Here is a 15,629-nt window from a genome sequence, read left to right as displayed (position 1 = left end):
CCATCTTAATAGTATATTTTAATTTAAGCACTTTGTAATATGTAGTTATATGTATTTATAGCCTATTTGACTCTATTCAATACATGTTATTTTATGTATAATGAATAAAGAATGATTTGATTGATTGATTGATTGATTTCAGAACAATTTGTCCTGCACTCATTTTCGGGTTAAAATACACACCTAGGTGGAAACCCATCTCAATTGATTATGAATAATGGGATGATATGTCTTCATAGTAGCAAAAAAAGAACATCATCAATCATTTTTCGATCAACATAAAGACAATACTTTCAAAGATAACAACTCATAAAAATATAATCAAGTTATAAATAAAATTATGCAGCGTGAATGAATGAAACTACACAATTGAGTCTGCGACTGTTGAGTGTTGACAACGTAGGAGGTGCTGCAGTCTAATCACTCGTACAACGACAGAATATCAACGATCCTCGGACGTCAAGGATGCATTTTAGACACAGGAAGTCTGTGTCATTACAACAACTCTCAAATTTTATCTGATCATGTGACAAGAGTAATAATGATGGTTTCAAGGAGCTACTGCATGAATAAGGATTTGCAAATTTATAGTTTTAAAAAATTACTGGATTTAACTATTTATACTATTATAAAATTGAGGTGGTGTATGTCTGTCTGGGCAGCTGTCAAGACTAAAATACTAAACGGATACAGCCTAAATTAAGCACAGAGAAATTAAGATATGTAGTCCACACATCTAGGAATGTCATAGGCCTATTCACTTCCCTGAGTTCCTCTTAGGATACGCCCCTTGGATATCCAATGCTTTTAGGTAAGGCTTTCAAAAGTAAATATTAATGGTCTCCATGGAAGCATGAGAAAATTCACAATGTTTACCTTTGCCTTGACATTTGAATGTAAACAATGATAACTGCCAAATGTCATGCAAATGCTCATTTTACAATTTCAGACAGCTGATCCAAAGAAATTAAATATAGGCTATTTTACACAACTATTTGGCAGGATAATTTAATCTAAAACTTTATAATAGATTATTTATGCTAAATCTATTTCAATGATTATGAAACCGATTTTTCTTCCCGTAGCAAAGCACGGGTAGGCTGTAGTAGGTCATAGATAAAACACACTCCCTTAGTAAATTTCTCATCTTTGTGGATCAGCTGAAGACAATTTTATTGTTAAATCTGTCTGTGGTAGAGGTCGTGTTTAGTTTAGAATTTGTATCTTGTTATTTCATAAAACACCGTTTAACCAAATAAAATTATCTAATAAAACAATCACTTGCCCCCCCTAGTTATATAACCAAACAGTAAAGCGCAAATCATGAAAATAAATAGAAACAAAATTTTGTCGACACTAGCGATCATTGTCATTGGACAGGAACTAGACTCGAAAAACAAGCTTCAAAATTTACAATGAGATGGATTACCAATGAATATTATAAATGAAAAGTTGTAACTACAGTAAAATCCGTTTCAATGGCACCCCCAAGACAGCAGAACAATAGAAAACCTACTGACAGACCAACCTACAGCAGGGTCAATTAAACGTGTGAGAACAATCTGATAAGAACAATCAAGACTTAATTAATTACAGACTGACTTGAATACAGAATGCAAGGGGTTTAATACTGCATTTATCACTTCTGTTGTTGTGTATGGAAAACATATTCTATGCATGTATTATTGAGAAAATAATTACCATTAAATAATTTATAAAATATTGTTTAGTGACTACTGTACTTTCAAAATTTAAAAATACCTCCGCCGCAGCAAACCTGCAGGATAAGCGAATTTCCATTTGTCTGAATTGATTTTCAATTAGGTTTAACAAGTACCTAGGTTAGCTGCTACAAGGAAACTAATAAAGTGTGTTTTTAATAAAATATTATTAGCTTAGTATAAAATACGTAGATTTGTCAAGTTTGATCAAAATATATCCATAAACAAGCGAACTAAAACATTTTACAATATTCTCCATTAAAAACGACATGGGAATTTTAAATTTACAATTTTTTTTATTTTCTCTGTTACCAATAACCGTACAAAAAACGGTCTAGAGAGTTTTACATATTTACAAATTTTAAAGAATGGTGTTTTTGGCTTCTGGGGACATCAAAATTAAAAAGTAAATCGGTCCCAGGCCTAGGTCTTACCACGCCACCTACGGTAATAGCTACTTCCCCATAGGGAAATTAACTAAAAAGCGTTAAGTTAGTGTAGAATTTAGTTCAACGTGAATCTTAATACTGACTACAACTACATTCTTCAAGATATTTCAAATTTGATACTCGCAGATAGGGTGCTTGGTTTTATTATTTAAAAGTATACTGTGTTTTAAATTAATTAGGAGATGCTTAATAAATGAAAAAGTTAACATTAGATAATAATGGTAACAATTAAAAGGATTTGATTTCTAAATTAATAAGCGAATTGATAGTAAATCATCATTATTACAAAGTCAGTTGACTGTTACTCAACTTATTCCACAGAATAACACTGAATTAATCACACAGAAATTTACAAAATTCTTACAAGTTTACAAAACAACATTTTAACAACATCGTTTCAACTGGTACATCAAAAAATTTTACTATTGTGTACACATTTAAATTCACCAAGAGTCTAGATGTTTTGACTGCGAGGGAGTACACTTGCCGCCAAAACCGACGCTCTCTAAATAAAAATGATGTAACGGCCGGACCGTGAGCGGAATTAACACACAAAATAAACGAGTGAGACGTCCAGATGTTTAATTAACAAACAGTCGCAGAGACCAGGTGGTCCCGTGAGTCGTTAGTTACCCGGCTTCAAGTTTATGATCACTGACGGTCTTTAGATTTACATAATGTTTACACCACTTTAGTGGAACGTTCGGACCCGAGTGACTATGGTTTAGCTCAAGAAGTTTCTACTTTGTTGTAAAAGTATAAAGGGGGCAATAGGTATCAACTCATTATCATCATGTTTCTCTTTCCATATAATTTCTTTTAAATATATTGAACATGCTCACTAACTAAAAACTAGTTTTAATTGTTTAAAGATTCCAAACAATTACTTCTTTACAAAAAATTTACCATTAAAAAATTGATTTGAACTCATAGTGATTTGATCGATTGCTGATCGTAAGTATATGTTGTTTGAAAAATTATTGTAGACAATTTTCAACACTAAGTAACCAAGCTACAGCCGTTTTCGAATCTGGAACTTCATCTTAGAATATCTTAAATATAAGACATACACAAACTGGGAAACACAAGAACTGGAAACAATAAATGTTTAGTGAAATTAAATTAGAAGGGGGAGGGTGCAAGAACCGATAAAATTCCAATCAACAATATTCACTTAACACAAAACCACAATCACACTGATTTTTTATGTTATGTCCAAAATTGTTTTTAATCCAATGCTGGTCAGATTCCAGACCACTAAAAGTGAAAATATTTACTTTTTACCGTATAAAACTTCCAAAAATTTGATACTCAAAACATATTGTTTAGGAAGAATAATGCAATTCCCACCGACAACCCTGTAAAATACATATAAAGTAAAAATACCATTTGCAAGATGTCATTTACCTAAGTGACTTACAACTCAGTCTCAAGTTCCAAAAAAATGTTATTTGTTCATACAGCAGTTAAAATGTATAATCTACTCCTTATAATGGTTGAGCAAAATATAATTTTGGTTGAATTTAAGAAACATATTCGTCTTATTATGTTATTTTTTGTATTTAGAAATGGATTGCAATTAAAAATTCTTCATACGAAAATGTAATGAACTGTAAGAGAAAATAAACTTAATTGCAAACTAAATTTTAACAAATTTTACCTGAGTATCTGGAGGTTCTGTCCTGACAAATGTTGGCACGGCCGACGCACGATGGTCCGAACATTTCTGCAACACAAACAAACTTGTCAATGTTGACATCAAACATGGCTTCTAGAGCAAACGCAGACAGGTGAACAAACAGCTGTATTGTCACAAGGGAGCGAACGTGTACATCTTGGTCGTTCCTTAAACTGGGTTAACGTAGTGGACGTTCCGGTTGACTTGAACCAAACATAAGAAAACAACCTTTTTAACCAGTCTTATTTAATAATCCCCATGAAAGTCTTGGTTATCGAGGTTCTACTGTACTACTTTTCTACTTGATAACAATATATAAAATTAAAACCATCGACTTTGGATACAATTCTACTATTGACCTTTCAGTTTGCCAAGATGTGAAAGTTTGTGTGTAAAAAAGATTTCACTGAGTCAACGACTTAATTGAATCGAGTTATGTTCACTCTAAAACTGGCCTTACCAGGTAATTAAATGTCTCATTTTGTGAAGCGCAGATAAAGTCAAAGCTAAACCTTGAGGATATTTCCCGCTTTCAACCTTGGGAAAATAAATTGGTAATGAATGTCAACGAAATCTTTACAATCAGTAAACAGCTGATGGAGGATTTCAAGTCATTAAAAAGTAACAAATCATAATAAATATAGGGTCACTTAGTCAGGGAGGGGCATGTCTAAAGGCCACTAGTTCTGTTAGTCATTAAGACATATACTGGGAGACTAGGAGGAAGAAGAAGAGGCAGATTAGAAAAAATACAAGTGAATGAAGATGACATTCACAAGCTATGGGTAGGAAAAGGAAGATTGAGGAAGGAGAAAAGATGAGGAGAAGGGAAGAGGCAAATCTACAAGAACTGTAGCAACAAGCAGTGAGGAATAATGTAGCGGCAAGCAGTAGCGGCTGGCTTCTAAAAGGCCCCCGCCGCAGCAAACCTGCAGACTACGCGAATTTAAATTTGTCTGATTGGATTTTGCTAAAATATTTCCATAGAAGTCATATTTATTCGCTATTTAAATAACATTTGATTCAACAAAGACTTAAGGTTTGCTACTATGGGGAAGGGAAACAGTATTTTTTGATCAAATGTTAACTGTATAGGATGAAATACAAACATTCGCCAAATTCAATCAAAGTAATATAGCCTATCTATAAAAATGGAACTACAACAGTTTTCTTTTTATCTATGAGAATAACATGGGAATTTTAAATGTACAGTTTTTTGGAATTGTATCCATCCTTTAAATAACCAAAACCCTCCTTAAATTCTTCACAGGCTTGACTAACCAACAATAACAAATCCTGGAACCTCTCGAAAACACTGTTCTACAGCATATTGAAATCCGTAGTAACTGTTACTGCTACATTCACGAGGTCGTTAGGAGTGACAAGTTTTTTGCAACCTCAAATTAACAGGTTGTTGGCAGCTGTGGCGGAGCGAGATAAGAAACAGGTAGTGCGAGTGTATAAATAGACGATCCCACAACCGGCCAACATCCAACTCTGACATTTTACCATCAAGGTCTCAAAACTGGTTGTATCTTTAATGGTTGGTGACGCACTATTTTTAGTCTCCCTCCCCATTCATCCAGAGACGAGTTTTTGCAACCCTCCACATTTCGCATTTCTTGTGTGTCTGCGGATTGTTGCAAGTAGAGTTGTAGAGTTTGGAGAGTTGGAAGGAGAGTAGTGCTAAACTATTGCTTTCTACAATTACCATAGTCCGATCATGCTGGTTTGCAAACTCATTAGAATAGTTGTATGTTTACACGTTTGTAAAAAATTTAATTTAAATCGAATGATTTTTACATGAGTTATCGTGCTAACAGACATATAGGCATTATAAAAGACGGTGTTTTTGGATTCTGGGTATATCAAAACAAAAAAAGTAAATCAGTCATAAGTCCAGGTCTACCTATGAGATATGGTAATATCCTATGTAGGAAAATCGCTAAAAAGTGATTTTTAAAAGCACTATTTGTATTAACGAAATAAATATTTTGTTGTGGATTAAAAGGCTTTATCGCTTAGCCATCTTGAAAAGAGAGTTTGTAAGTGTAACATATTTAAGTTACGGACATTGACAGGCCATTTACTACAGAGCTTTCCTACTGATACTTTAGGCTATTAAAAATTTTGCTTTATCTATCTGAAGGAGCATTTCAGTCTTCAGTTTCAGCATTTCAGTTTTGCAAAATGAATATAGAAGGAAGTGTCAAAAAACATTTTGATGTGAAAAAAGTTTACAATTACTGTAGCTACGAATGTAAACATTTATTTTCAAATCTTTTTGTTGCCATATAAAAACTTACTTTGGCTCCACTTCTATAATTCCATCGAATGTTTGCATAAAGAACATGTGTGTAGACAAAACTATAATTATTAGTAGTTATGAATTGACACACATTGTTTTATAGCCTTCTTAGTAAGAAACACACCCAGGTAAGCTTTGATACTACCATAGACAAAAAGAATTAAATATAGACCATCAGCTGTGCTGGGGTTACACCGCTGGGAGCGCCTTGTAATTACAGCCTACATGCTACGTAACTACACGGCGCTACCAGCGGTGTGCACCAGAACCTATGGGAACCATGGTAACCACTGCACAGCTGACAGTCTATATTTAATTATATTTGTCTATAATACTACACTAATTTATGTCTCCAAAATAAGTGTAGAATTCACAGTAAAATGGAGATCTTTAGTTACCTTTGGTTACAATAAGTGGTTTAACACATTTGTTGACATCATAATCAATTTGCCTTAAGGAAAAACAATTGTCTCTGTCATTTTCATTGAATGTCAAAAAGTTACTTGGAAACCATAATTTCTCAAAATCAAATAGAGCACAGATAAAATTCTTGATGAAATTATAACCAGGTATAGGATACAGCAAATTTTTCTCATTTGCATACAGTAGTGTATAACATAGAATGCAACTAGGGTGGTCAATAATAAAAATGGTGAACAGAAAAGGGCCAAGAACAGACCCCTGGGGTACCCCCATCAAGGACCTCTCAAAATGGAGATGTCCCAGAATGTAAAGATGCCAACTGAAGAAAAAATTTTAAAAAATCCAATTTAATTTTTTTAGTCCATAACAAATGTATAATTGGATTTGTTTGGACCTTATCTTAAAACTGTCTAAATCCATAAATCATGTAAATGATTTTACTAAAAGTGAAGAATAAGATTTGAGTTAAAACCATTAAGATTCCACACACAAAGTCAATTTCCTTTAACATAGAAGCATTAAACAAATTACAGATGTACCAACAATGAAACCGGTTCAATGTTTGACACATGTAAGATGATCTCATAAACAAATTAGACGAGTCAAGCCCAGCTGGAGTAGAACACAGGTGTGTACTTAAAGCCAACGACAACACGAGCGGCCGAACTGGCGTTGGCTCAAACTGTCTTCTTCTCGGAACCATTTTGTATTCCGAGATCGTCAACATTATTCATACTGCTCTGTATCTTACTTTTAGACCACAGCACATCTGTTCACAACTGCAGTTACAAGCAACATTCCAAATATTGCATTATTTTCAGTATTATTATTTATGGTAAAACATTATTAAGAAGTATTATAGAAAAGATTTAAATACATATTATTTCTTACGTTGATTGACTACAAACAAAATTAAGATATTTACTAAAAAGTTATTGGTGCAAGATTAAAATTAACTGTTAAAAATGATAATGATGATATTATTTTTGAAATATTCAATGCCAGTAATAGTTATTAAATGTTTGGAGGGGAATGGTCCAAATCTGGTCTCATTACTATGGCAACAGATTATTAAATTTTTTATGTATTCATTCCCAGAAATAGTTTTTACATATTTTAGAAAGGGAGGGTACAAGTCCTGGTCTTTGTTAACAATTAAATAGTTTGTTGTATTTTACCAGTGACAGTTTTACAGATTTTGGAAGAAGAAAGTTCTAAAACCTGGTCTTGTTAATATGGCAACTAAATGAATAGGTGAACCTAATTTCAGTCATAGTTGTTTTATGCATTTCAAAAAGAAAAATTCGAAACCTGGTCTTGTACTATGGCAACTAAATATAAAGGTGTACCTAATTTCAGTCATAGTTGTTTTTTCACATTTCAGAAGGAATAACTCCAAAACGTGGACTTGTTACCATGGCAACTAAATATTTAGGTGTACTTAACTTCAATGTCAGTTTTACTCATTTCGGAAAGAAAAAGTCCAAAAACTGGGCTTGTTACTTTAGTAATATATTGATTTTCGTTCTGGATGAAAACAACAGCATATGGATTTGAAATTAGGCATCTAATTTTACTCCAAAAGATAATTTGCACAGTTTGTAAATTAACTACATCCCAAAATCAAATGAATACATTTATTTTTAATATTCATAGCTTATATTGATTTGTTGCTAGTTGTTATTTGTGATGTTTTATTCTGTTACATCTGTTAGCCTAAAAATTAAATTGTACGCTTTCCTTTTATACTGCACATTACTGTAGGCTATTTCTTTTATTCTTTGACGTTTTCTATAGCGATGTAATGTTGACAAACGACAATAAATGGATTCTTGTTCTTACATTAAAACAAATCAAGCTGTAGAAATAAAACTTTGAAACAACAACATGTAAAAATAACAAAGAAACGTATTATACCTACTTAACAAAACTACAGGACCAGATAGGTATAAAAAATGACCTTGAGAGTAGACATTCTATTATCAACAGTTACACCGATTATATAACTTATACAGCCTTGTATGGTGTACTAAACACTCATTCGTCATTGTTATAAACACTCATGGTAATTAAAGTTGACAATATTACAAACACTAAAGAATGAATTTAGTAAATTGCAAGGGGTTTTAAACATACAAAATTACCATATTGTAGTGACTAGGAGAAACAAATACAGGGTGTCCCACGAAGAGGTTTGATTTTATTCTTCTTGCCCACTTATACACAGACCATTTTGAAACTTTACACAATTGAAAAAGTAAGTTTTAAAAATATTATGAAAAAATGTCAGCTCCCTAACCTTTACAGAAACAAAATGGTGGCATATTTAAACTTTTACTAATTCGCTACGCTCATTGTTGAAGAACAGCTGTTCAATTGAAGACAACCGCTTGAGCCATAAAAATTATAACTTTACTTTCTCCTGTACAGTTTTCCCTAGAATGTGACAATTAATAACTTATAATTTACAATAAGTTTATAATACGCAACCATTTTGTTTCTACAAAGGTTAAAGGTTAGGGGGCTGAAATTTTCCCAGAATATTTTTAAAACATTTAATTGTGTAAAATTTCAAATGTTCAGTGCATAAATGATCAAGTAATATATAAAATCAAACGTTTAAACCTCTTTGTGAGACACCCTGTATTTTAATCTTTGAACAAGTATAATGGGCAATATGAGTGGAATTCAACCAATAAAATTATTTTCATTTTGGTATAGTTAATAAAATAATTGAAATAAACTTACTTCACATTTGAGACCTCATGTATATAATGACTGGACAACTCTTATTTTAAAAGAGACATCCGAAAAAACTACAGTTCTTCTCATCTAAAATACTCATATATTTCATTTGAAAGGGGAACTAATGCTGAAACGACCGACATTAAACTGCTTTAAACCAATAGGTCAACGAATTTTTACAAATCAAATTGCAAAATTGCTGGTAGTAGGTTATTACTATAGGCCATGATTTGATTCCATGCATGTAGTACATGCTAATAGCCATACTATACTTTCTTCAATCAATTTTGATCACAACATTAGTTTACATGACAAAAACCTATTGAAAATTGTATTAGTGCCCTATTTTTATTAGGCTGTGTTAAGCTTATCAACAAAGAAATTAGATAAACAAACACCCTTACATTTCCAAACCTATTGCATTAATGTCTTTCACAACAAGGATTTCATAAAAAGTCAAGAAAACGTTTTTTCGTAAAGCCAACCATAATTTTCAGTCATACCAACCTTTATACAAATTCCTTAATGTACAACATATTAAACACAGATATTATAAAAGTACAACAGTAGCATGCAAACATTTACATACGGCCGTTATACTGGAATACCACATAAATCCAAGTGCCCCGGTTGACCGCAATACTTCATTATGGCCCTAGGTGCAAGGTCCCTATGCCAAGGTTACCTTATAATGTGTTACATTCACTTTTGTGTCGTTACTTATCACATATCAGCACAATCAACTAGATAATGAGGTGATTTCTTTAACAGCCTCGCTGGAAAAAATTGTTCAAAGTTACTTGCTTTTGTTTTGCAGTCTTTGGTTTTTATGGACAATTCGTGGAGGTTATGTTCGATTTAAGAATTACATAAGGTGTTAATCTTTGAAATAAGTACTCCTGCCACAGCAAACTAAGCTATTTTTTGTTCAATTTTTAGTAAATATATCTAATTAGACAAATGCTGAAAAATTGCAAACAATTATAATTGGATTTTTCTCTGTAGCCTTTAATTGAATGCGTTTAGAACGAGTACAAGGAAGGGATTTTTAATGAATCGATAAATATTGATATTACTCCATTCATTAATCTTCAATGGGCCGTTGTTTACCGGAAAGTGAGCAGACAGCTTCGCTATGGAAACGTGGATCAAAGATTGAGTTCTAGAGAAATAATTTGTAAATAAAAAACTTTAAAACAAAACGTTTTCAAACGCACTAAAAAGATGAAAATAATTTATAAATATGTGGAGAGTAGGCTATAAATACTTTTAAGATTTCAAACGAAAAACGTGGGGAGCATGCAAATAGATAATTTACAATTACCTTCACCTATTGAACTAATGTATTATTATCAGTTGCATGCACCCCACTTTTTTCGTTTTAAATCTTAAAAGTATTTATACTCTCCACATATTTATAAATTATTTTCTTCTTTTTAATGCGTTTAAAAACGTTTTGTTTTAAAAAGTTTTTTATTTATAAATTATTTTATACTTTTTAGTTTTTAATTTGTGTGGGTGTTAAATCTATTTCAAGCATCTATATCAGATTAACACAGATGCATGTAGGAAATCTAAGGCTTATTTGAGTTTCTTTTCATATAATTATGTATTACATTGAATGTATGGCCTACCAACTATAAATATATCAATCTATTTAATTTATTGTTTACGTTATGGAATACTAAATAAATAACATTTGACATTATTAACAAACACCATTATATATGTAATCAGATTGTTTATCTTTATTTTAAAATGTTTGTTTGTATAAAGAATCTCTTGGGAGCATAACCTATACCTCTTAACCTCTGGTCTTCGAACTGTCAAATGTAAGTATTTACAGCTGACTTAAATTAATTGATATATTTACATTCTTTCAAAATGTAAACATGAAAAATTTGGAAGCCCGTGGGGCGTAGCCCAAGGGAAAGATGAAAATTGAATGATATAATATTGCATTGTCATCCATTTGTGAGCTATGTTTCAAATTTCAAGTCTCTAGCTCACCAGGAACTTCGTTTGAAATTGATATCAAAATTAGTAGGAAAGCGAGCTAATAAAAACAAGCCCGTGGGGCGTAGCCCAAGGGAAATATGAAAATCAAATGATTGCATTGTCATCCATTTGTGAGCTAAGTTTCAAGTTTCAAGTCTCTAGCTCATCGGGAAGTATCAAAATTTGCAAGAAAGTGAGTTAATAAAAACAAGCCCATGGGGCGTAGCCCAAGGGAAATATGAAAATCAAATGATATAATATTGCATGTTTCAAGTTTCAAGTCTCTAGCTCATCGGGAAGTTAGTATAAAATTTATTGAAAAATTTGTACCGGACAAGAAAGCGAGCTAATAAAAACTTTTTAAAAAACCTTCTAATGTTTAGAATGGGTACATGTAAGTGATTTTTAATGAATCAATAGATATTGAAATTACCCGATTCATCAATCTACCTATCTTAAACGGAGCGTTGTTTACTGGTAAGTGAGAAGACAACTTGGCTAAGGGAACGTGGCGGCCTGCCAACTGTGACTGTTCAATTATTTCCATCTGCAAACCACTCTTTGTTCGCTCTTGTTGCTCGCTCAGCTGAGCATTTCATTTGATGCTCGATATTTCTCACTGGGTTGTGTACAATCATCTGTGTAATGATCTGATACAGATTGCAAATTTATATACATGATGTACTTGTTATATAAAGTTTCATCTCGTTTTAGCGAATATCCCTATAGGGAAGTAGCTATTACCATTACCGTAGGTCTCATGGTAATACCTAGGCCCGGGACCGATTTACTTTTTCATTTTGATGTTCCCAGAGGCCAAAAACACCATTCGTTCAAATTTTTATATATATATGTCCGTCCGGACTATAACTTAAGTCATTTTTGTCCGATTTTGATAAAATTTGGTTTGAATGTGTAAGGCGGGATAAACTTGTATAAGTTCGCGAACCAGCATGATCGGACTATGGGAACGGGGCTTAACATGGGGTTTTATGGGGCAAAAATGGGTTTTTTTCTAATTTTTTACCCTTAAAACACAAAATTTATCAATATTTCTCCAGACCTTTTGGACTTAGTGGGATAAGGAAACCCAGGAACACAAAATTTCAGTGAGAGTTATTTTGGGAATAATTGTAGCAAAAAAAAAAAAAAAAATCCTTAAGGGAGTGCACCGGTCGGTCCACAAGCCAGTCCCAGAGTTGCTGTTTGAGTTGGTTTCCTGTTGCGTTCTTGAACTTGTTTGGAAGAGAGTTGATGATTTTGCGTCCAATATAAGAGAGTTTTCTGCTGTATTGTGCAGAGATCCACCACACCACACAATACAGCAGAAAACCCTCTCGTATTGGCTGCAAAATCAACTCTCTTCCAAACAACCTCAAGAACGCAACAGGAAACTGACTCAAACAGCAACTCTAGGACCGGCTTGTGAACCGACCGGTGCACTCCCTTCAGGGATTTTTTGACCAATTATGAACTTTCAACACAACAAAAAATGTAAACTGTTAAGCAATCTAATGTTAAACATTCTAGATTTTTGTGACGCCAATGTATTTCATGATGAAATTACAAATAAACGAAATTGTCTATTGTCTATTGTCTAGCAAAAGCCAGAAAATCATGTTGGGTAAAAGTTATGAATGATACTTTTCATCACAACGTAAAAATAATCGCATATATAATAACAGACCTCAGTAAAACTAAAACTATTACATTTCTTAAGGAAAATTGTTTTAATAGAAAAATAAAAGCAAAAAGGTTATGCCAAACATATATAACAATGTAAAAAATAGAAGTTCAAGTTCGAGGTTATGTTCATTGGGCAGTAAACATGTACTAGAAGCTAAAAACACAACAAAACCAGCTTATGCATATTTCTGTTTGTATTTTATATAAACAGTAAAAACAGCTGATTTCAAAAATAGAAATAAATTGTAAACAAGTATTAGTGGGCCTTGGAGTGGAAATGGAAAAATTTATTGAGAGCGAGTAAAAGTAAATTTAGAACAAGGGGAAATCAGCTGAAAGAATTAATTTATTTGATATCAGTTGTTACCGAACACAGACAGTTTTGTAATAGTGGGGAGGCGAATGGCCAAAATTCCAAAGTTGGCTCACCCCGAAAGGTAACCGGTGAACACTATGCTAGATGATATTGTATAGTAGTAGAGATGATATTTTGACCGGTGTTCACTCTGTATGAGTGGGACTCTCTTATCTGGACGCCATTTTCCAAAATGGCGGATGTCAACGATTGATCTTTGAATAACTCGAGCAAAAATGATCCGATTTTGATGAAATTCGGTATAAACGTTTAAACTTACATTTATTCTAATGAGATCGAAAACCAGCGTGATCGGACAATGGGAGAGGGGGTTTATGGGGGGTTTTATGGGGTAAAAATGGGATTTTCTTATTTTTTGCCCCCAAAGCACAACATTTTCCAATTTCTCTCTAAACCATTTTAAAGAACTTAAAAAAAGAAATAATTTAGTATATTAACGTTTTTTGTACCCTTATTGGCTACGGAGAAAATAAAAAAAGTGTTATTTAAAATTCCCATGTTATTCTTATGGAGGATATTGTCAACTCTTGTAGTTTGCTTGTTTATGGATATATTTTGATCAAACTTGGTAAACTTATTTATTTATACTAAACTATTAATATTAATATTCTACCAACATTCACACTTTATTAGCCTCCATGTAGCAGCAAACCTAGGTACTCGTTAAACCTAATTTTATTTAAATTGAATTAATTTAAATACAAATCAGGCAAATGGAAATTTGCTTAGTCTGCAGGTTCGCTGTGACGGGGGTATTTTATTCTTGACATTTTTTCCTAACCCTAGTGGGTCAGGAGATATAGGCATTTAAAGTTGGGGTTTCATCCATGATAAATACATTGATCCGTTTTAACTGTCACTCTTATGTATTTTCTGTGCTATTCCGTTGCATTTCTTAAGAAGTGCAAAAACTTTTGAATCGGCATATAATAACAAAGCTAGATTATCAGGCACATCTCAGATTCGCACGATGCGTTAAAATATTAAAAGTATCGTTTTATTTTAGTTTTTTTCTCCATGAATTGTATTTTGGCGGCCATTTTGTGGGATCAAATCAAATTTTAAGTTGCAGATTTAGTTTCCCCACCCTTAAACATTAAAAACGATATACTACACACTATATCTAGCAAAAATTTTTTTAACTACTTTTCTCTGGGAGCGATTATTATTTTAATTTAAATACCATAATATCAGGTACTTTACCTAGTCGGATTTTGGTAGACTTTTTTTGTTGTTGTGTGGAGGTATAAAAGTAATGAAATCCGTCGACAAACCTTTAGAAACAATTTTTTTGAACCTCCACTATATATTTCTCTTTAATTACCGGACTATTATCACTTCACAGACTTTTCATGCCGTAGTTTATGTTTATCAATATTGCTCTTAATGCAAAAACTGGCATAGCAACTTGTTTTATGCCATTTCGGATCTTTTAGCTCTAGTATTTCTATGTCCTCCTACGTATTCCTGATATTATGGTATTTAAATTAAAATAATAATCGCTCCCAGAGAAAAATAGTTAAAAACATGTTTGCTAGATATAGTGTGTAGTATATCGTTTTTAATGTTTAAAAGGGTGGGGAAACTGAATCTGCAACTTAAAATTTGATTTGATCCCACAAAATGTCCGCCAAAATACAATTCATGGAGAAAAAAACTAAAATAAAGCGATACTTTTAATATTTTAACGCATCGTGCGAATCTGAGATGTGCCTGATAATCTAGCTTTGTTATTATATGCCGATTCAAAAGTGTTTGCACTTCTTAAGAAATGCAACGGAATAGCACAGAAAATACATTAGGGTGACAGTTAAAACGGATCAATGTATTTATCATGGAGGAAACCCCAACTTTAACTGCTTATATCTCCTGAACCCCTAGTGTTAGGAAGAAATGTCAAGAATAAAATACCCCCGTCACAGCGAACCTGCAGACTAAGTAAATTTCCATTTGCCTGATTGGTATTTAAATTAATTCAATTTAAATAAAATTAGGTTTAACGAGTACCTAGGTTTGCTGCTACATGGAGGCTAATAAAGTGTGAATGTTGGTAGAATATTAATATTAATAGTTTAGTATAAATAAATAAGTTTACCAAGTTTGATCAAAATATATCCATAAACAAGCAAACTACAAGAGTTGACAATATCCTCCATAAGAATAAAATGGGAATTTTAAATAACACTTTTTTTTATTTTCTCCGTAACCAATAAGGGTACAAAAAACGTTAATATACTAAATTATT

At 32.6% G+C, this 15,629-nt stretch overlaps 1 protein-coding gene across 8 annotated transcripts in view; it reads right to left on the bottom strand.

The window, feature by feature from the left end:
* LOC128994051 (receptor-type guanylate cyclase Gyc76C-like) overlaps window positions 1-15,629 on the bottom strand; it is a 149,619-nt gene that overhangs the window by 36,183 nt on the left and 97,807 nt on the right. For all 8 annotated transcript variants that reach the window (XM_054418318.1, XM_054418268.1, XM_054418309.1 and 5 more), the window contains exon 6: window positions 3,831-3,896. In XM_054418318.1, the coding sequence (XP_054274293.1) occupies window positions 3,831-3,896 (66 nt within the window). The remainder of the gene's footprint in view (window positions 1-3,830; window positions 3,897-15,629) is intronic.

Source organism: Macrosteles quadrilineatus, unplaced genomic scaffold, assembly GCF_028750875.1.
Source record: "Macrosteles quadrilineatus isolate MER2022 unplaced genomic scaffold, UCM_ALF_1.0 Scaffold_1__1_contigs__length_201487025, whole genome shotgun sequence".
NCBI classification, from domain to species: Eukaryota; Metazoa; Arthropoda; class Insecta; order Hemiptera; family Cicadellidae; genus Macrosteles; species Macrosteles quadrilineatus.
The sequence above is the reverse complement of the archived record's forward strand: the minus strand, read 5'-3'. Positions and strand labels throughout refer to the sequence as shown.